The sequence below is a fragment of the Erpetoichthys calabaricus genome, chromosome 3 (genome assembly GCF_900747795.2).
Source record: "Erpetoichthys calabaricus chromosome 3, fErpCal1.3, whole genome shotgun sequence".
NCBI lineage: Eukaryota > Metazoa > Chordata > Cladistia > Polypteriformes > Polypteridae > Erpetoichthys > Erpetoichthys calabaricus.
In genome coordinates this window covers 256,168,719-256,190,596 of record NC_041396.2, presented here as the reverse complement: position 1 = coordinate 256,190,596, position 21,878 = coordinate 256,168,719, and the positions used below count along the sequence as shown (strand labels likewise).

The following is a 21,878-nucleotide window of genomic DNA, read 5'->3' as shown; positions in this document are numbered from 1 at the left end:
ATTTATATGTAAAAAAAGATGCTACAGTTCTCTTTTGTGCTTGCATTTCACAAACCCCAAAGTCAGTTCATACTAACACAGCAAGTCCCGTCAACAGCCTTGGGAAGGAGAATCTTCCTGAGAGTGAATCTCTGTCACAAATCAGATTGAGCTTTAGTTGTACAGCTCAGTTCACAGAAATCAATAGCGAGAGAGGACATCCAACTATCACAAAAATCAATGAACAGTTAAGTAATGGCTAAAACTAAGAAATAGAATAGAAACCTATAGTTAAAACTGCTGACATCAAAAACGAATATTAAGCCTCCTGTCATTAGCTGTGTCATAAAAGCAGTGATGATCTATAGGAGCAATAAATAAAGCTGTGTAAAGAGACAAATTGATTTGGAGGAACGTGGCTAAATCCTCCAAAATTCCCTTTTAGCCGTTAATTGGAGATTCGGATTGGACCACTCTGGCAGGACTAGATCTAAAGAATCAGATCTTAAAGGTATGGTGCACACAAGGTTATCATCTCACCGGTGCTTCCCAATACTAAACCTAGGCTTGTGTTTCATCTTCTGAAAGATCCATACAGTAATGATATGACTAGAAAACATAAATGTAGACTTTTACTATTAAGATATATATTTTATATTGTTTGTAATCATAAAGTGGTTTGTGGTATTGCTCACAGTAGGTAGTGGTATGTGACGAACAAAAGATCTTTGTGAAAAATCTCATAGATTAATCAGCACACACAGCTCAAAGATTAGCCTGATGTCACTCCAATGACTTCCCTAATGACCCTGTAAAAAGATGTTTCAACTGAATGACCAGCACGTTTAACCCTAAAGCAACTTGTGGACGGTCCATTAGGTATAAAATACGATCTATTTTGGATGCCAAATCTCATATGATAAGAAAGGTTACAGCAAGTATAGAATATCAACTGACTGAAATCCTGGACAAATCAGATTTTGAGGATACACCTCCTAAGTAGATAAGCTAAAACAGCAAGTTGCTTCTGATCTCACAATTAGCTTTCCTATGACACAGAAGAATATCTCCTCAAAGCATTGCCAGATATCATACGCTAAAAATCAGAATATAGATAAGAGCAGTATATATGAAGAACTGCAAGTTGTGACTCATGAAAACCCCAGTATCTTTCATAAATTTGTTAGGATTGTTATGATCTTGGGTGGGATAGTAGAACAGGTTTTAGAACTGCTGAATCATTCATTCAAAGTACTATGTCTGAATCCTGTGCTCATTCTTTTTTCACATGGAGTTTGCACATACTCATTGTTCCTCTGTGGCTTTTACTCTAACTATTCCAGCTTTCCTTCTACATTCTCCAATAATTACGTGAATAGGTGTCTTTAAATTAAATGAGTTTACCGTATATACTCGCGTTTAAGTTCTCCTGCGGATAAGTCAGGGCTTGATTTCACCTGATAATTTCCAGTATTTTATAATGTCGGTCGTATATGTCGAATGCGGAAAACTCACGCTATTGGTCCAAGAGATTAGATAGATAGATAGATAGATAGATAGATAGATAGATAGATAGATAGATAGATAGATAGATAGATAGATAGATAGATAGATAGATAGATAGATAGATACTTTATTAATCCCAATGGGAAATTCACATTCTCCAGCAGCAGCATAATGATACAATAAATAATATTAAATTAAAGAATGATAATAATGCAGGTGAAAAACAGACAATAACTTTGTATAATGTTAAATGTTAACATTTACACCCCCGGGTGGAATTGAAGAGTCGCATAGTTTGGGGGAGGAACGATCTCCTCAATCTGTCAGTGGAGCAGGACAGTGACAGCAGTCTGTCGCTGACCACCGCGTAGAAGAGGGCGCTCGCCACAACTGTCTGATAGAACATCTGCAGCATCTTATTGCAGATGTTGAAGGACGCCAGCCTTCTAAGGAAGTATAGTCGGCTCTGTCCTTTCTTGCACAGCGCATCAGTATTGGCAGTCCAGTCTAATTTATCATCCAGCTGCACTCCAAGATATTTATAGGTCTGCACCATCTGCACACAGTCACCTTTGATTATCACGGGGTCTATGAGGGGTCTGGGCCTTATTATGATTATGATTATGATTATATTATTATTATGTGCTAATGCCCACCTGAGAGAGTAACCACGGAGCACACTACCTTTTTTTCTATGTATTGTGCCTACGTGACTACACGGTAATACCCAAACTATTCTGAAGCTACGTTTGCACTGTTTTGTGTTTTTTTTGTATCTCACACTCTCATACATCTTTATCATAAGAGCATCCCTTATCTACGATAGAATGTTCGATCAGAAGAAGATATGAAGCTGTTTTTAAATTAAAAGTGGTTGAAGTGGCAAAGGAAATTGGTAACTGTGCTGCTGCAACAAAATTTGACATGTCTGAGAAACTGGTGTGAGACTGGAGGAAGCAAGAAGATGTAAAAAAAATCAATTTAAGTGTTGCATTTTTGAATGGGCGTATAAGTCAGGGTCTGATTTTATGATCGATTTTTCAGGTTTCAAGCTTTGACTTATATGCGAATGAACATGGTAAGTGAATGCAGGTCCAGGGTTATTTCTCAACTTGATCCTAGTGGTGCCATGGTAGAATCCTGTCTTCTGTTTTCTTGGTCTTTGTAAATGTTATGTTTTGTTAGTATCATCTGCCATTCAATGGTATTTTTTAGCTTTCTAAATATTTTTAGACATTTTGTTTTCTTAAAATTGTTTTCTTTCGCGCTTTTTTAGTTATAGTCTTGTTGATGTTGCCTCTTGTTTCTCCTTATTGTGGAGCGGTCACAGCACATGCATCAATTTGTGACATGATAGATGTCATTTTTATTTAAGGTAGAGTGGTTGTGGATGCTTCCTGTCTGAACTTTCAATCCAAATAAAGGAAAGTCTAAAGAAATGCAAAAAGGTTAACAACTTACTCTTTCCTCCTGAACTACAATTCTAGTTTTGCCTGTTTGTCTAATGACACTCCCTTTTGGTTTTAATTTAAGGTCTTGCACTTATAACATCTGCTACTCAGAATACTAGCCAAGGATATGTATTTCAGTAAAAAATATTCTGCTGCCCAGAAGAAGTTAGTCAATTTTTAAATAAATAATTGAATGGTCAGCTCGATCTCTGTGGGTGTGCGTGCTCACCCAAACTGCGGGAGGTTGGTTAGGTAATTGGGGCGAGATGCACCTGCACGTGAGGGTACAGTCTGTTTCAATTGCTTCATTGGCCTTCTGCAGTGTGCAATTGAGGATTCGACTTGAGAAAGAGGGGAGGAAAAAAAAAAGAATGAGAAAGAACAGAGTCATGAGAACAGTATGGGGGGAATAGGCAGGATAAGCCAGCCAACTAGGGTGGTGAAGGGCAGAATGGATGTGAGCCCTGTGAAGGAGCAAATGATTGTCGCTCTAGGGGCAGATTGTCCCCATTGAATATTGGTGAGGATTGGGTGCGATTGAGAGGGAGTCCTACCCCTGGGATCCGAGGTACGCCAGGGGAGAGAGAAGGAAGATGGGAGGACAACTGACTCCAAGCCGCTTGAGCCAGCTAAGACAGGAGTCAGAGGGTGAGGACTGCAGCTGTTAGTGTCTCCGCCTGCTGAGTGAGCAATGAGTGAGATGGGGAGACAAAGAGGGTATTGCACTGGGCTTGTCTGACAGAACATGAAGGACCTGATGACTGTTGGTTTACTCTCATTTTGAATTCTGATTGTTAATCTCATGTATTGTCACTTGTTTTTTAAGGACTATTTATTTATTGAAGAGAGCACAGCACTCTTTGGACATTGTTTTTTTGTTGGGTTTAATAAAAGCACCATGTTCACTTTTGCACCCACCCCTTGCTTTGAGTGAGTGTCCTCATCTGCTGGCTCATCCCTCGGGTATGTTATCGGCAGTAGTGGGTTCAAGAAGTTCATAGTAAGGACCCAGTAATGTGGAGCTGACACACACTGTCAAATACTCTTTTTAACAAATGTTCTGATCCAGAGGAGAGTAACTAGGCTGATTCCAGGACTAAGAGATATGAGCTGCAATGAGAGACTGAAGGAGTTGAATCTTTTCAATTTAAGCAATGCAGATCAAGAGGTGACATGATTGAAGTATTTAAAATTAGGAAGGGAATTAATACAGTGGATCCCAGTTATTACTTTAAATTGCACATTGCAATAAGAATACAGGGACATGGTTGGAAACTTATGGAGAAATTTTATAGAAATGTCATAAAGTTTTTCTTCCCACAAAGAACCATAGACACATGAAATAAGTTACCAAGTAGGGTAGTGTAGAGTATTGTAGGGACCTTCAAAACTCAGCTTGATGTTATTTTAGACAAGCTGGCTGAATAGGATGGGTGAGCTGTTGGTTGTAATGTTCTTAATATGCCTTATAGTCTGGATGTTTGTGGAATATGTAGAGTAATGCTTAAATTGATGTCTGACTCATTTTGAGATAGTTCTTACTAGAATAATTTGTATAAAGGATGGACCAACATACAAATCACAAACAAAAATAAAATAAAATAAAATAAAAATAACAGATTAAATTAGACTACTTGGCTATGACAGGCTTGATCTACATGGTCATTCCTGAAATGTTTGTCATGCTGTACTAATGACCCGGCAGATAGTTCTTAATGCCAAAACAGGTAAGAATTATGGCTTTTGAACAGAGCAGCACTTATACCCCAACACAAATTATAATTAGGTATGCTTTAGGGCCAATTTAGGATCAGAAAATAATTCTGCTTATCTGATTAGAACAGTTTGCCAAAATACAAGCAGAAGATATACTGTATGGGACATCTAATGGTAAATGTGGATACTACTAGATGGTATAGTGTCACAGTATTCTCTGCCCATGGGGTATAAATGGAATCAAAAGAGCTAACAGAAGAAAGTTTATATCTCAGTGAAGGACTGAGGTGGGCACGAAGCTCCACTAAGAGGCACATTCTCAGGTCATGGAATGCTTGACTCTGGTATCTGGCCTGACAGATGTGGAACCACAAGGTCTTATGACAAATCCCTTATAGGAATATCATTAGGAATTTCATGTTTTATAGGATGTCAGTGATATATCTAGAAGAGCATGAAGCTCTTGGGTTTACTCACCAGGCTAGAAGCATAGCTTTATTACACAGTAGATGTAGACAGAGATGATTTTGTCTGTAGAAAAGAAGCCTTGCTGTGGCAAAGCAGGTAACCTGTAAAGGTCATCTTAGGAGATCAAGGGTTTAACAACCCCAGTGTTCATTAGTTGTCATCATGGCCCTGAAAGGAACCTCACAATGAGCAAAAAAAAAGGGCTTGAATTGGCAGAAGTACATAATTTGAGCTTGAAAATAGTGCTCAACAGCTGTTTGGTAGAGAAGAATCGTGAAGAGAGCAAATCACTTAACTGAAGGCCAACCCAATCATAACTGATACAGTAAATTTTGTATGAATTTCAGATGTATGACCTCACAGGTGGCACAGTGGGAGTGCTGCTGCTTTGCAGTAAGGAGATTTCGGGTTCACTTCCCAGGTCCTCCCTGTGTGTAGAGTGCTTTGAGTAGTGAGAAAAACACTATATAAATGTAAAGAATTATTATTGTTACTATTATTAGAAGGCCAAGACTATAATGGTGATAACTCAGATTTTATAAAGGCTTCATCTCTTAAGTAAGAGCACACAACTTTTCTCCCTGCTCAGTGGTCACTTTATCAAGTCCACCTGGTCATTCGGGCAGATAGCCTGCTCCTGCAAATAGCCAATCACATGGTTGGAATTCAACATATATGCTCATGTTCAAGAGGTTTAACATTAGAGTCAAACATTAGAATGGCAAAGACACTTTGACCATGGTATGATTGTGGCTGTCAGATACGGTGGTTCCAGCACCTCAGAAGCAGTTTCCCCTCCTGGAACTTTCAGAAACTACAGTGTCTAGCATTTACAGAGATGGTCTAATAATATCCAAAAAGCATCCAGTAAGCTGCAACTTTTTAATGAGAGAGATCAGACCCATTCAAGCCAACAGAAAATTCAAAGAAATGTTGGTATTTTGTTTGGTATTTGGTACACTGTATTAATCCCTGAGGGGAAACTGTCCTTTCGCATGACCTTTGGAGACCTTTGTACAGCACCCATGGAGTAACTTACAGGTTAAGGGCCTTGCTCAAGGGCCCAGTGGAGTAGGATCCCAACCTTCCAGATACCAGTGCAGATCCTTAGCCTCAGAATCACCACCACACCTTAATAACAACTCTTTACATCTACGATGGGCAGAAAAGAATCTATGAACATGTAAGTCAGACATTTAAGTAGATGGACTACAATCACTGTTACTCTAACTCCTGTCCAAAAACTGCAGAAACCATCTGCCGTGATGGGCCTGACTTCACAGACACTGCTTCAGGACTCAGTATTATTACAATAGACAGCACCAATACTGGTATTCAATAATGTTGTAAAGATGGTTCTAAATGAATTAATGCAGTTTATTTCACCTCTGTATTGGCATTAAATATTAAAATTATAAGTGCTTTAGCATAAATAAATGTCTATCATTAAGAAACAGTAAAAGTTACTAACTCTGTCCTCAGCCATTTTATTTCTACTACATTCTAAACAGCTGCTCAGCATGCGTTAAAAAATCACACTTCATTCTGTTTCATTGTGGTTCATCTGTAACACACTTAGTAACGTTATGCAGGGGTGTAATAAAAAGATGTGAGGCTCTGCTTTGATAAAAAATGTCGCGTCAACAGTGTCATTTCAGAGTTATTGTCACATGACAAGTATCCTTTTTCATACAATTTTGAAAAAAGGTGCTTTTTTTTGCAGTTTTTAGTGTTTTTAGTTTGGGGAAGGTGAAATGAAAGGAATATTGCTTCTTAAGGATTGCTGCAAGACTCCATATTATTACCATAGACAGCACCAATAGCAATGTTCAATAGTTATAAAGATGATTTAAAGTTTATTTGTTCAAAGTTTATTTATAAAGTTGCTACAAACCATTACTGTGTATTGGCATCAACATCTAAAAGTTGTTTATCATAAAATAGATTTCAGTTAATGTCTACCATCAAGAAGCAGTAAAAGTTACTAAGACTGTCCTCAGCCATTTGTTTTCTACCAATTCTGAACAGCGACTTGCACTTCATTCTATTTTACTGTGGCTTATCTCTATCGCCCTTACTAATGATATGCAGGGATATGATAGCGCTGGCTTTTAAAAATAAATGTGAGGCTTTGATTTGATTAAAAATGTAATGTCATCAATTCATTTCAGAGTTTTTGTCACGTGTACACAGTGCAATGAAATTCCTTCCTATTTGTACACTTGACCAACACACACCACACTGCCATAGCCCTTGCCTGGCAGATTGAATCTTAAAAATATAATATAAATATGATTATAAAATTTTAAAGTGATGAGCAAAACAACAGTTTCCTTTTGCATACAATTTTGTGAAGAAGGTGCTTTTTTATTTCAGTTTTTAAGGTTTTGATTTCATGAAGAAGGTGGAAAGAAAGCTCCTTCAGAGTTTGGTAACACAACCCATCCCTTTGAAAATGTAAATTTCGCAGAAAAGGGTCCAGATGAAAATGAATGAGGATAAAGTGTGTTTTGAAAATTCAATATGGCAAAACACAACAACGAGACAAAAAGATGCACTCCTAGCAAGGCAACGAAATGGCTATAATAATTAGTTATGAAAATAATGCTGCATCTTAGAGGTGATCCCACTTTTGCCACTGTTATTTAAACTTTGTGTGTGCTGATAATGCCATCTTCCCATTAGCTCTGATGAATTCCTGCTGCATGATGGGAATTGTAGTCCCAGCCTCGCAACTACTACAAGGTTAAAGATGATGGAAACATTTAAGGGGGAAAAAAAGTTTATATGTAAGAGGTGAGACACAAAAATAATCGGACCGGGCTTGGGGCTTTCCTGCAAAACCATCTGGAGGTCGGCTGGATGTGAATCATAGAACTATATCTCCTCCTAGATGCCCTCTCAAACCACCAACTGGCTAGGTATAGCCTGTGAATAGCCCAGTCAGTATTTGCACAACAATTGCTACACGAGTTGCCACGATAATGTCGGGTGAAAAACATCAAATTTCTCGTGAATTTTCTTTTCTGTAAAACGGTTTTTGACTGACAAAAACATTCCTGTCCTCGATCATGCTTCATATTCACCTGATTTAGCTCCCTGTGATTGTTACTTGTTCCCTAAAACCAAAGGTGACATGAAGGGAACACATTTTTCTTCAATGAATGAAGTGAAGACAGAAATGGCAAGCCTGTTGAAGAGTGTCAAGCAAGAAAACTTCCAGCACTGTTTCAATCAATGGAAGATACGTATGGAGCGGTGTAGAGATCAGGAGGGGGAGTGTATAGAAGGTGACAATGTTTAGAATGCTGTAATTCATCAATAAATATTATTTTTTTGTTACCATTCCAGTTATTTTTGTGTCTCATGTATATGAAATACCTTTCTTCTGGGGTCAATGGCATAAATTTCCTGGTCATGTAATGGTATAGTTTTGTTAATTATTATTTTTTTTTAAAACAAAATCACAAAGGTTTGATTCAGTTTCACTTTAATTGCTGGCTTGTCACTAATAACTGGACCCCTTGGTTGCATGGTCTCTGCTCATGTCATTTAAAGCCAGAAATATGAAGCTACAATGAGTATGAGATCACCAGAGCTAGGTGACTGAAGATTGGAATCTCAATTTCTGCTATAATATACTGATGGCAGGGTCAGAATTAGCCATAAATGCATGAATTAGCCATAAAGGCATGAATCCAATAGATCTACCCTGCCTTGTGTAAACGGTGCAGACTATTGGTTGCAGTCTGAAGGTTTTCTTGAGAAACATTAAGCCTCTAAATGCCATCTGTCTACCCTTTGAATGAACCTTTCTACAGTCAACCCTTTTCAAATGAATACTTCCAGAAGGATAATGCACAATATCACAGAGAACATGACAGCTTAAGATGGGCAGAGATGGATAAACACCTTAATGTGGATAAACATGACGGTGACTTCAGTATGTTTTGATACCCTGTCTCTAGATCTCAGAGCACCTTGGGATGAGCTGGCCATGCAGTATGAATCTGTGGCCACAAAATCTGCAGATACTGTGTGATGCTATTCAATCAGCATGGACCAAAATCCCAAAGGAATATTAACAGTACCTTTTGGTATCCATGGTTCAAAGAATATTCTGGGAACATAATAGGGTACTGCACGGTACTAGACAAGTGTACCTAATGAGGAAACCAATCACAGCATTTATTGGTTGTCATGTGACCCAGAGTCATATAGTGGATTCTTGCAAAGCTGATGGGAGATACAAGCTTTTCATTCAGTTTGAAATCACAGATCTTTTAGCACCGTGACACTGTTGATCTTAGCAGGGTAAATGCACAAACACCTTCCTGTAGCCTGTTTAGTCAGAAACATGGGATTGTCCAGAGATCATCTGGAAGAGGTTTTGTGGACATTATTTAAGAAATTTGCAGGGAACTGCTCAAGAGCATCAATTTAGAATTAAAACTGGTCAAATTATATACCTGTATAACAAAAATGCAATTAACAGTTTTTAAGCCAAGAAATATTATTCCTATCTGGAAGAAACACAAGTGCAAGGAGTCAACTGTACTTGCTAGCCATCACACTACATAACTGACAACTCCATTATGAATGATGGGGAGTGACCAGCAGGTGATGTCATGGCCTCACTTTGGATGAATGTGTTCTGAATGCTACCCAGACCAGCTCTACCACAACCATCAAGCAGCACAACTACCCTTGTACCACACGAATAAGCCTCCAATCAGTATTTCTGCCTTTTGATGCAACTATGAATAATTGTGGAGTGATGGCGGGGCTTTTGCTACCGTGTAGACTGAAGAAGATGGCTTCAGAGTTTCCAAACAGCATTGCTCTTGGTCTTTGGACTGAGCACCATACCATGTTGTGAAGTGGTTTCTAGGTTTGTTACACCGGTGATGTCCTTGTTGACTGTTTCAGTATCCGAGGTGTTACAGATGTCCTTGGGCGAAATGATGTCAGTGAAAAGAAAGGGGCAGATCCATGCTGGCAGTGGCTACGGGGTCTTCCTTTGGATGATGTCCTTTCAAGGGGTGGACGGTGGTTTAGGAGATGGACACGATCCCTGGCTATCAAAGCTTGCTGTGCGGCCTTGCCACTGAAAGATAAATACAAAATGAACACAGAGTTTGGTTGAATGATCTGGGTAGTTGAAAACCAGACAACTGTATTAATTACAGAGCTTCTGGTACTTAGAAATCCTTTAACTGATAACGCCTGGGACTGTGTCTTCTTCATTATTTTTCTCAGAATGTGTGCCCCCAAATTAAAAAAATGGTAACTGACCTCTTTCACAGATTTCTTTGACTCCACTAAGGGGTGCCAGTGAGCGATTGGTTTCCGGGGATAGGCCAGCATCTCATTCCAGTGGTCTCGTCCAAGGCCCTCTGCATTAATTCCAACTCGATTGACTCCAATTATTTCATTGTGTCCCACACTAAATAAGGAAAAAAAAAGATAAAGCGAAGAATCAAGCCGTCCACAGGAAGGTCTTAGGAACATAAGCTAATGCAGATTCAAGAGTATGCTGCCATCCCACCTTCACATAAATGTACATTTTTCTGAGTCCTAGGTTCCACCTAATATTTAGTATAAGGCAACACTAAAATATCTTGAGACCATTTTGCCACCTGAAGTTCTGGAAAAATATTATTTATCTCTCTCATTGCCATGTTTCTATTTTTAAGTGTTCCATATGCATATCTGCAGTACTCATTCAGCCTATATAATTGTCATGTTTAGCTCTGTATTTAGTTATGGATACCATTAAGAAAGCAGGGTGGCACAGTGGTTAGCACTGCAGCCTCATAAACTAAGCCTCCTGTGTTTGACTCCCAAGCCCAGTCACCTTCTCTGTGGAGTTTGCACAATTTCCCTCTGTCCATATTGTTTTTTCTCTCAAATATATGCAGGTTAGCAAGTGTGGTTGTGTGCCCAATGATGTACTGGTATCCTGTGCAGTGTTATTTCCTGCCTTGCCCCCAGTGCTGCCAGCATAGACTCGGGTCCCTTGCAGCACTGATATGAATTAGGTTGGGGTCCTATAGAGTTATCAGAGTTTGTTTTATTAGTTTGGTGAGCAAATCTTTATTCCTCAGTATTTCCTCAGGTACGTTTTTGTCAGTGTTGTGTAAAGAACACCTTATTTTACTAGTAATACATTAATTATTTCAATATTTTTATGCAGTGGATTCAGAAAGTTATTAGATCCCTTCACTTTCTGCACACTTTATTGTGTTGTAGGCTTAATTTCAAATGAAAAAAATTAAATTTTTTTACCCATCAATTTTGACAAAGTCAAAAGATGTTTTTGGAAAGGTTTGCTAATTTATTGAAAATCAAAAACCGAAATATTCATTCTTATAGAGGAAGTATTCAGATCCTATTCTGTGGCACTTCAGATTGTGGTCAAGTATGCCCTATTTGCTTAAATTATCCTTGAGATGTTTCTAGAATGCCCTCCCCAGGGTTTGTTTCCTGCCTTGTGCCCTGTGTTGGCTGGGATTGGCTCCAGCAGACCCCCGTGACCCTGTAGTTAGGATATTGAGGGTTGGATAATGGATAGATGGATGGATGGATGTTTCTAGAACCTGATTGGAGTCCACCTGTGACAAACTGAATTGACTGGAGATTGTTTAGAAAGACACACACTGGTGTATATAAAGCCCTACAATTCACACTGTATGTCAGGACAAAAACCAAGCCATGAAGTCCAAGGAACTCTCTGAAGACATCCATGATGAAATTATGGTGAGGCACAAATCAGGACAATGGGGATAAAACTATTTCTACAACTTTAAGTGTTCCCAGGAGCACAGTGGCCTCAATAATTGAGAAATGGAAGACATTTGGAACCACCAGAACTCTTCCTAAAGTTCTCCCTTCCGGCCAGACTGAATAACAGGGCAAGAAGGGCCTTGATCAGAAAAACAACTGAGCAACCAATGGTCACTCTAACAGAGCTTCAGAAGTCCTTTGCTGAGATGGGAGAACCTGTAAGAAGGACAATCGTCTCAGCAGCGATCTGTGAATCGTCGTTTATGGTAGAAAAGGAAAATGACAGCCTATGTGGAGCTTGTAAAACAGCATTAGAAGATTCTCTGGTCTGATGAGACAAAAAATAAACTCTTTGGGCAGACCTCCAAGCACTGTATCTGGCACTGCTCATCATCTGCCTACGAACCATACTATGATAAAGCATAGTGGTGGCAGCATCATGCTGTGGAGGGTCTCATCACTAACAGAGACATGGAGGACTAGCAATAACTGAGGGAAGGATGAATGCAGCCAAATACAGAGGGGTCCTCTGAAAACCTGCTCCAAAGTGCATACAACCTCAGACTGGCGCTATGGTTCATCTCTCAGGAAAACAATGAAGCACAGCACATACAATGCTGGAGTGAATTTTGGACAATACTCTGATTGTCTCGTGTCAGCCAAAGCCCAGACTTAAGTGCATAAAGAATCTGAGGAGAGATCTGAAGATGGCAGTTTGTAAACACTTTCCATATCTAATGGAGCTTGAAAGGATCTGCCAGGAAGAATCAGATAAACCGATGAAATTCAGGCGTATAAAGCTCATAGAGACTTACCCAAGAAGGCCTGAAGCTGTAATTGCCGCCAAAAGGTTTACTACGAGGTACCGAATTGAGGGTCTGAGTTACTTACATGAGAGAGTTCAGCTTTTCATTTTTAATAAATTAGCAAATCTTTCTAAAATGAGTTGTCACATTGTTATTATGGGTTATTGACTTATTCATTTAAAATCTGTGCAGAAAGTGATACTTTCTCAGTCCATTGTAAATCAGGCTTGAAAATATGTCTCTATATTTTCACATTTGGACTTTTATACCATTTTTGAAGACAAACACAATTAATTAATTAATTAATTGATTGATTGATTGATTGATTGATTGATTGATTGATTAATTACATTTATATAGCACTTTTTCAACCTACTCATAAAAGTTAAAGATTTATCAATTGCGAGATCAATTATGTATTTATGTGTAACTTTTATGGACACCTTACATTGCAAAGTAATCCTGTGGCATTATCTGTTTTATAAGTTGTTCTGTAGATAATTTGCATTTCTTTTTCAGCTATGTAGTATTTTATTTTGTGTGCTTTTTTATGGTTTTAGCCAAATCATTTACAGCTGCTTGTGCCATTGATATCATGTGACCAGATTTCGTCATGGTGTGACGTCACAGGCTTTCCAAGTTAAGGTGGCAGCACTAACAGTAATGTCTACATTTCTGTATTGAAAACAAAATTTAGCATTGTATTTTATTTTTCAAATCAACAGTCTGGATCTTGGATGCAATTTTGACTGTGACTTTTGGTTAACATTTTGGCCTTTTGTTGAGATATCTCGAGTGCTGCGCACAGTGCAAATTTTTGAAACTTGAAATACATCCATTTAAAAAGCATCAACAAATTTTTTAAATTGTCTATTTTCAAATAGAAGCGTTCTGTGTGACCTCAATTACTGATTCATTTGTTATTTTAAATTCATTTCTAAATTTACTGAAGTTACTGAAACAGCTGCAGAGTCACCATGAACCTTCAGTGAATGTGGGTGGAAGTCTCCAGATACACCTTTACACATTTTCTAACTTGTTCTGTAGGCTTTTCTGCATTTTTTTCTCAGTATAATTTGGGGTTATATCCTTTATATCCTTTCTGAATAACACTTGGTGGTTGGGTGCCAAAGTCCAATAACAAACTGCATTTTTTATTAATTGCAGAGGTGATGCCAGTTTTTTGTATCTGTTCAGTGGACATGCCTATTATTTCTTATTAATTCGGTGGACCCGTGTGATGTCAGTACTACCATCTATTTTTAGTTGTTGTCTGGGTATGCTGGTATGTCGTACAAAGAGTCCCTCAGGGCTCTGTCCTCGGTCCTCTGCTTTTCTATATTTACATGCTTCCCATTGGCCATATTGTTCGTAGCTTTGGACTGCGCTTATCATTTTTATGCAGATGATACTCAACTCTATTTCAATGTTAAAAGTGGAACTTCATCAGAGCTTTCTCAGCTCACAACCTACCTTAGTGAAATTAAAACCTGGATGGAGCAGAACTCTTTAAAATTAAATTGCAATAAAACTGAACTCCTGCAAATTGGAACTAAAATGCAACTTAATAAAATGAGCTCCTTCCCAGTCTATCTTGGCGGTGATCTCATCAGACCTGCCTCTACTGCAAAGAATCTTGGTGTCATTTTTGATTCCTCCCTTTCTTATTCCGCCCACATAAATCACATTAAGAAACTTTCTTACTTTCACCTCCGTAACATTTCCCGTGTTCGCTCCTTCCTCTCCTTCTCTAATGCTGAGAAACTTGTCCATGCTTTTATCACATCCTGCATCGATTATTGTAATTCCCTACTGGCAGGTGCCCCTTCTAATCTTATATCACAGCTCCAGCTTATTTAAAACTCAGCTGCAAGAGTCCTTACTCGAACCAGCAGCAGCGAGCACATCACACCCATCCTGCTCCGCCTTAACTGGCTCCCCGTGTCTTACAGAATTGAGTATAAAATCCTACTAATAACCTACAAAGCTTAAACAACCTTGCACCAAACTACATCAGTGACCTACTCCATCACTATGTGCCTGACTGCCCACTAAGGTCCTCTGATTCTGGCAATCTTTTTGTGCCCCACACTAATCTACACTCCATGGGTGACAGGGCCTTCAGCTGTATAGCGCCCAGACTCTGGAATGACCTACCGAAATTAATCAGGTCAGCTGATTCCATGAATTCTTTTAAAAAACAACTCAAAACTCATCTGTTCAGGAAGGCTTTTAGCTCTACTTGACTTTATTACCTTCTCTCAGTTTACCTCAATCTCAAGATGCTCATGTAACCTGTATGTGTGTGTGTGCTAGACAATCAATTATGTTGTCTGTTAGGCTTTTCTCTGAATTACTATTTTACTCTTCTTTATTTATTTATTTGGTTTAGTACAATGCTATATACTGTATACCCTGCCATTCTTTCTTAAACTCTGTGAAGTGCCTTGAGCATGGGAAAGGCATTATATAGATAGATAGATAGATAGATAGATAGATAGATAGATAGATAGATAGATAGATAGATAGATAGATAGATAGATAGATAGATAGATAGATAGATAGATACTTTATTAATCCCAAGGGGGCATTCACATACTCCAGCAGCACCTTACTGATAAAGACAATATTAAATTAAATAAAATGTATTATTATTATTATTATTATTATTATGCTTGCATTTCTTCGTCAGTCTGTGTATTTTACTTGCCATGCTGTTATTGTTTTATCACTCTTAGGACTAGTCTGAATTTGTTAGCATTACATTACTGGTCCTCCGAGAATTTATGTGAGCATTTTGGTATTTTATTACTTATGTGAGTTCAGCCTTTTTATCAGATCCATGCTAAGCTTGTGTAAATTAATAGCCTCTTTGGAATTATTATAGGTTTTGCTATCGGCCCCATAAACATACAGTAACTGTATTTCTTCTAGACTCATCAGTACTTCTGTATCCCTTTCAAACTTACTAAACCTTTCAAGCCATCAGTCTTGTATGGTGATTTTATTAGTGCTGTGCGTGTGTAGTTTTTATATCAGTTTTGTCAAAAATCCTTTGTTAAGAGCCTGCAATGAAAAGTAAGTGCCCTGATAGGTCACTACGTAAACTAAGCTGGTTCAAATGGCTACACTCTGCATTCTGAATCCATCCATCCATCCATCCATCCATCCATCCATCCATCCATCCATCCATCCATCCATCCATCCATCCATCCTCTTCCGCTTATTCGAGATCGGGTCGTGGGGGCAGCAGCTTGAGCAGAGATGCCCAGACTTCCCTCTCCCTGGCCACTTCTTCTAGCTCTTCCGGGAGAATCCCAAGACGTTCCACATTCTGAATCCAGTGACCTAAATTCAAGTCCAGCATCTCCAAGTGAGGAGGTATAACTAAGATGGGCACTGCTCGAGTGAATTTCTTTCCAGCGTTTTATTAGCTCTGTGATTCTGTCAGTGTTTTGTTTATACCAGTGTTGTCAGTCTGTCACTATAGCTCAGTAGACACATTTTTATTTTTGGTCAGTTTCATGTGTTATACAGAGATTCTAGAGGGTATTTATATCTTTAGAATTTTTTGTAGCTATATTGATAATTTTCTTTTAATTCTGATCATTATCTCATCTCATCTCATCATCTCTGACCATTTTTTTCTGGTGAGGGTTGCAGCAGACCAAACAAGTCAGCCCAGACTTCCCTGGTCCCAGTTACAAATTTCAGCTTTTCATATGGAATTCTCAGGAATTCCCAAGCCAGCCAAGAAATGTAATCCCTCCAACATGTCCTGGGTCCAACGCAGGATCTTCAGCCAGTGGGATGTGCCTGGAGCAGTAGCCATTGGGGGGCATCCTTATGACATGCCCAAATCGACCTGGTAGAGCAGTGGGCCTATTCTGGAGCTTCTCACCCAATCACAGAGTGTCAGCTCAGAAACCCTGTGAAGAAACCTCATTTCTGCCACCTGTATTTGCAATGTCATTCTTTTAGCCATTATCTACAGCTCATGACCATATGTGAGGACAGGGAGATACAGCAACCAGTAAACTGAGTTTTGTCTTTAGAGTCAGCTCCTGCTTCACCACAGTAGATATATACAGCACCCGCAACTGAGCTTCCTCTGCTCCAAACTGCTTTTCAATATAATGTTCTCTTCTTCCATCACTTATGAACAAGATTCTGAGATACTTGAACTTCTCCACTTAAGGCAGTTTTCACCTCCTGTCCTGGAAAGAGAAAGCCACTCTTTTTCAAGAGAGAACCATGACTTGGAGGTGCTGATCCTCATTCCTGCTGCTTCACACAGAGAAGCAAATCACTCAATTTGCATACTGAAGGTCATAATCCTATGAAGCAAGAAGGACATCAACTGCATAAAGCAACAATGCTACCCCTAGTCACCCCAACTGCACAACCTCACAACTCCACAATCCTCAATGGATTCCTGCACCCAAAGCAAGCATTCAGACACAGCTTTCACTGCATTCATGTAGGAAATGAATAGCACATAAGAGCAGCCGTGTTACCCTATATTACTTTAGCACCTTTCATAACACATTCCGACTGACATGGTCATATGTCAGTCAGTCAGTCAGTCAGTCAGTCAGTCAGTCAGTCAGTCAATCAGTCATCATCCAACCCGCAGTATCCTAACACAGGGTCACGAGGGTCTGCATGGAGCCAATCCCAGTTGGCACAGGGTGCAAGGCAGTAACAAATCCCAGGCAGAGCGCCAGCCCACCGCAGGACACACACACACCCAAACACCAAGCACACACTAGGGACAATTTAGGATCGCCAGTGTACCTAACCTGCATGTCTTTGGACTGTGGGAGGAAACCGGAGCACCTGGAGGAAACCCACGCAGATACGGGGAGAACATGCAAACTCCACGCAGGGAGGACCTAGGAAGCAAACCCGGGTCTCCTTACTGCGAGGCAGCAGCACTACCACTGCGCCATCATGCCACCCTGACGTGGTCATATGCTTTTTCCAAATCTACAAAACACATCCTCCCAATATCTATGTGCTTTTCCTCTGGATATTTCAGTATTTTGCAGAAATTATATATGAATGTGTAAATGAGTAGGTCCTGCCATTGACAGGCACCCTGTCCAGAATTGATTCCGCCACAAGATCGGAGACCCCTTATAAGCCTTGTGGACATTGAAAATCCTACAAAATCACTGTTGTGGGGGGTCCCTGACTTTAAATGATAAAATAATGTTATAAGTCACTCACTGCCCATTACTATGTTTGTGAGCAGAGTGCAGAAAGCTCTTCACAGGGAGGGCTTCACAGTCTTGATGGAATGAGATGTTACAGTAACTCATCAACAAGAAAGGAGAGCACATTCTTAAAATCGGAAGAATTTAAGAAAGAGAGCAGAGACTTTTACAGGAAATGAATAAATCAGAACCCACACAGACATTAATGCTTGCACACGTGGGGCATCATCACAGTAATCATGAAGAACGAGACAGTGATATCTGATACCGTGACACCGACAGTATTCAGCCTGGGAACAGCATGAGGCTAGCTTTGTCTTGTCAGATTGTATTTATTGTTTTGTTCTTTCCAATGGCTCTTAAAAAACAAAAAAGAAGACTTATGTCATGTTAGGCTCTTAAACTGCACATTTCTTATGTATTGTTCAAAAAGCAGCTGTTATGATGATGATCCTGTTGGAATCACTACTGAGAGGACTTCTATTCCCAGCAGTCAGCAAACATGTACAGATGCTAATGAGACGAGGCTTTGATCTGTGCCACATTAAAGGAAGTCAGTGTTCAGAACCAACAAATCAGAGTTGAACTACAGTCATCTGTCACGTAGACTTAAAGTGTGTGGGCATCATGGAAGGTGACAGTTGTGCGTGATGCTAGTCAGGAGTACAAGGTTGCATGGCTTTTGTCTGCAGAGTGTGTAACAGATTGTGATGTGATTATTTCACTTAAGATACGCATATCCTAAGTAATAGCATTCTCCATATAAATTTTATTTAAATTCCACAGCACCAGAGTAAGATGGAGCATTAACGGGATCCCCAGTTACCATGGGGTGTTTTTGCACAATGGTTCTGTCTTATTCTTAATGCTGCTGCAATAGGCTACCCCCTCGTGACCAGACGCTGGATTACGAGGATCTGTGAATGCTATATTATTCACTCAGACTTCCTCTTTCTATGATCTCCAATCCCTTCTGTGTCTTCTTCTCTCTCCTCATTCTATTCTGTTCATGATTAAACAGAATCCTTTCTATTCCATCAATCCTTAATGGTGTCATTACTTGTTGCATGATTGCTCTCACCACCCTTCCTGATTTTCAGCCCTCTAACAGTCATCACGAGCTCTACAGCAGATCTGATCATTAGGGTGTCATTTGTAGTGGAAGACCACCTACCGGTCATAGTCCATGACGGAGATAAGAAGGCTGACTTGGTCCATATTCTCAGGTGGGATGTCAAAGATGATGGCCTCGTTGTATGTGGGATTAAGAGTGTTCTTCTTGATGGTGGTCTTTTTCTTCTTCAAGCGGCGTCCATCACAGAGTAAAGACACCTTCACATAGGGATCTGTAAAAGATGGAAGGAAGATTAAACAGGAACAGAAGATGACCTTATTTAAGTTGCATGCAAACATAAAAAGGAATTTCTAATATTACACAATGGATTAACACAAAAGGGAATGATTATACTCCTTGGGCCTGAATGAGGGGATTGATCACGTGCAACTGAAACATGAGAAATGAGTCTACCGAGGTAACAAGTTGATAAGGAGCATACCAGGTAAATGGTTTTGAAGCAGACAGGCCTGATTTACACCTCCCATTTATTTAGTTTGGACAACAATCTCATTTCTTTCTTGCTGGCTTTCCCCAGCTTTGAATTGAAAAGGGGACACACACTAGGTCTTGACTGGACACAAGGGTCAAGGAGGCCGGCTCCATGAAAGTTTAGTTAGAAAAAGGGGCTCAGGGCTATACTGCCAACTTAGGAGAACATTGAATGTTCATTATAGTTTTTTAGCATAACTCCTTATTCAGAATTGGGGTTTAAAATAAACATTTACAAGTAGGAGGTAGAAACAGGAGCTCACCAATGAGGTTAAAAGACAGACCAGCAAGGCAAGGGCTAGGGCGATCAGGGAGGAATGCTGGGAGGGTTAAGCAGGCACTTTTCAATTATTTTACGGATTACTGGAGAATGAAGACATTGTTGATATTTGTTGTTTAAAATAGTGTACCATATTTTCATCCACAGCCTTAATGCGTTAACATGTAGAAGGTAACACTGAAAAGGAAAGGCTCAATGTCAAGATTCTAAGTTTGACTGTCTGCCCTATGTGGTGTAGCAAGAACAATTAAGGAGCCATCGTATGTCTGTCTGTTCCACAGCTCAAAGACAATGAAACCATCAATGCATGCTAAGTGGGCCCTTGGGCTGTGGTATTCTTTATTTAAACTCATTAATTCTACAAGTTATTAAAATTTCTAATTAGCACCCATCTTAAGAGGGCGCTGTTATCGATTATTTTATGCCATAAAGGCCACATTCTGGTAATAATAAAACAAGAGATCTGACACTCTACATGCATATGCAAACCTTTTCATCTTAGGCCCCCAGTGGAAAATCGTGCATTTCGTTCTACACACCGGCTTTAAGTGAACGATAAATTTTAATAAAAAATGCATTTAATTTTCTTTTATATAGTGCTCTTCAGAGCAGGCACATTTAAAGCCAAAGAACAGATTGTCAAATTCAGAAGTTATCCGTTAGATAGAAACGAAAGAACATAAATTCACTGCCAAATTCTTTAATCAAATTGAGTGTAATGGAGGGCTGGGAGGTGGCATGTCAATTCACACTCATTCGGGTGCCCTTTTAGAGTCACACATTAACTTAAGGTGCCTGTCTTGCGGGGATGTGGGCCAAACACAGATCTGTTGTCAGGGTGCCAGTCTATGAGAGGACCCAAGCAGACAACTTGGAATTGAAAGTAACCATTGTGTGAAATAGCCTGTGGTAATAAGAGGGTCCTATTAGTGCTCCGGGGTTAGCTGAAAACTGAAATTTTACCCTGGTACTGTGAAATATACAAGTATAATGAACTATGGAGAATGCTCTCTGTTATGGTATGTGTATCTTAAAAGAACACTCCACTCAAAACTTACTTTTTTATATGTTATGTATCCTGGGTGAAGTGGTGCCTCTGAGGCTAGGGATCAGTGCTGGAAATTGGAAGGTTGCTGGTTTGAATCCCGTAAACGCCAGAAGTGACTCTACTCCATTAGGCCCTTAACCCGCAATTACTTCATCCTGGGTATGACATTAATCTGCATCCAGCCCTGTAATCAGGTCTTCCGTCATACATAGAAAACTTGGGCATTGTTACTCCAACCACCATAAAAAACCTCACACTGTTCCAGTGTGGTGCTGAGGTGTCACTCACTACACTCGGGTCCCAATCCATGTAGTTCATTGTGTGGTGGGTGTAGCAACATGCTATCAGCACATGTTCCCAACCTCTTACCCCATGTCATTTGTGTTAATGGCTGAGAAAAAGCTTAAATCTCATATTTTTTTATGGAGAACTGAGTAACAAAGTTCTTCACTCAACAGGTTCAATGGGGACCAACACTGAACAAACAGAAAAAAATATCAACAGGTCCATGAAAAAAAAAATCAGTTTACTCATGTCAGATAATCCATATACTAGATTTTGAAATGAAGACTTCCCTTTTCCCTCATTTGTTAACCATGAAACAACATCATTTATTTGTTTTTTTCCTGTGGAGAATCTGCAGACTATACATGGAGAGGAGTTAGGCACCTGGATCTGAACCTAGGAAGTTGAGTCCATCAATTCGCAGCAATAACCATTGCTCCATGACATCAATATTTTAATACTAGCCGACGCCCGCCGTAGCATACGGCAGTGTAAGAATAGGAACGGAAAATGGTGAGAAAGGAATTCAGAAATCAAGAAGAAATAAATACCTCTTGAAAGACGCAGTTGTGCATAGGTGTTTCGCTGCAGCATCGGTGTGACATGTTGGGGCATTGTATCATCGTAAATCGTGCCTAGGGTTTTCCTTGAAAACCATTCGCACAGATGCTGTTGGATTGGACTGAGCGATTTCATGCATGTGTTTGTATGATTCAGCGAAGGGGTTG

At 39.6% G+C, this 21,878-nt stretch overlaps 1 protein-coding gene and 1 long non-coding RNA gene across 2 annotated transcripts in view; one reads left to right on the top strand and one right to left on the bottom strand.

Annotated features, from left to right (window-relative positions):
• The first annotated feature begins 5,379 nt into the window (after nt 1-5,379).
• On the top strand, nt 5,380-5,862 carry LOC127527211 (uncharacterized). The gene is made up of 3 exons (XR_007934519.1): nt 5,380-5,483; nt 5,624-5,733; nt 5,768-5,862. It is a non-coding gene; the product is annotated as an uncharacterized LOC127527211 (long non-coding RNA).
• A 3,306-nt stretch (nt 5,863-9,168) lies between these two features.
• The window catches only part of LOC114649534 (synaptotagmin-6-like), a 127,558-nt gene continuing 114,848 nt past the window's right edge, over nt 9,169-21,878 (bottom strand). Inside the window, exons 6-8 of the mRNA XM_051924769.1 lie at nt 19,106-19,277; nt 10,416-10,566; nt 9,169-10,227 (exon numbers count right to left, since the gene is read on the bottom strand). Of these exons, the coding sequence (XP_051780729.1) occupies nt 10,156-10,227; nt 10,416-10,566; nt 19,106-19,277 (395 nt within the window). The 3' untranslated portion in view covers nt 9,169-10,155. The remainder of the gene's footprint in view (nt 10,228-10,415; nt 10,567-19,105; nt 19,278-21,878) is intronic.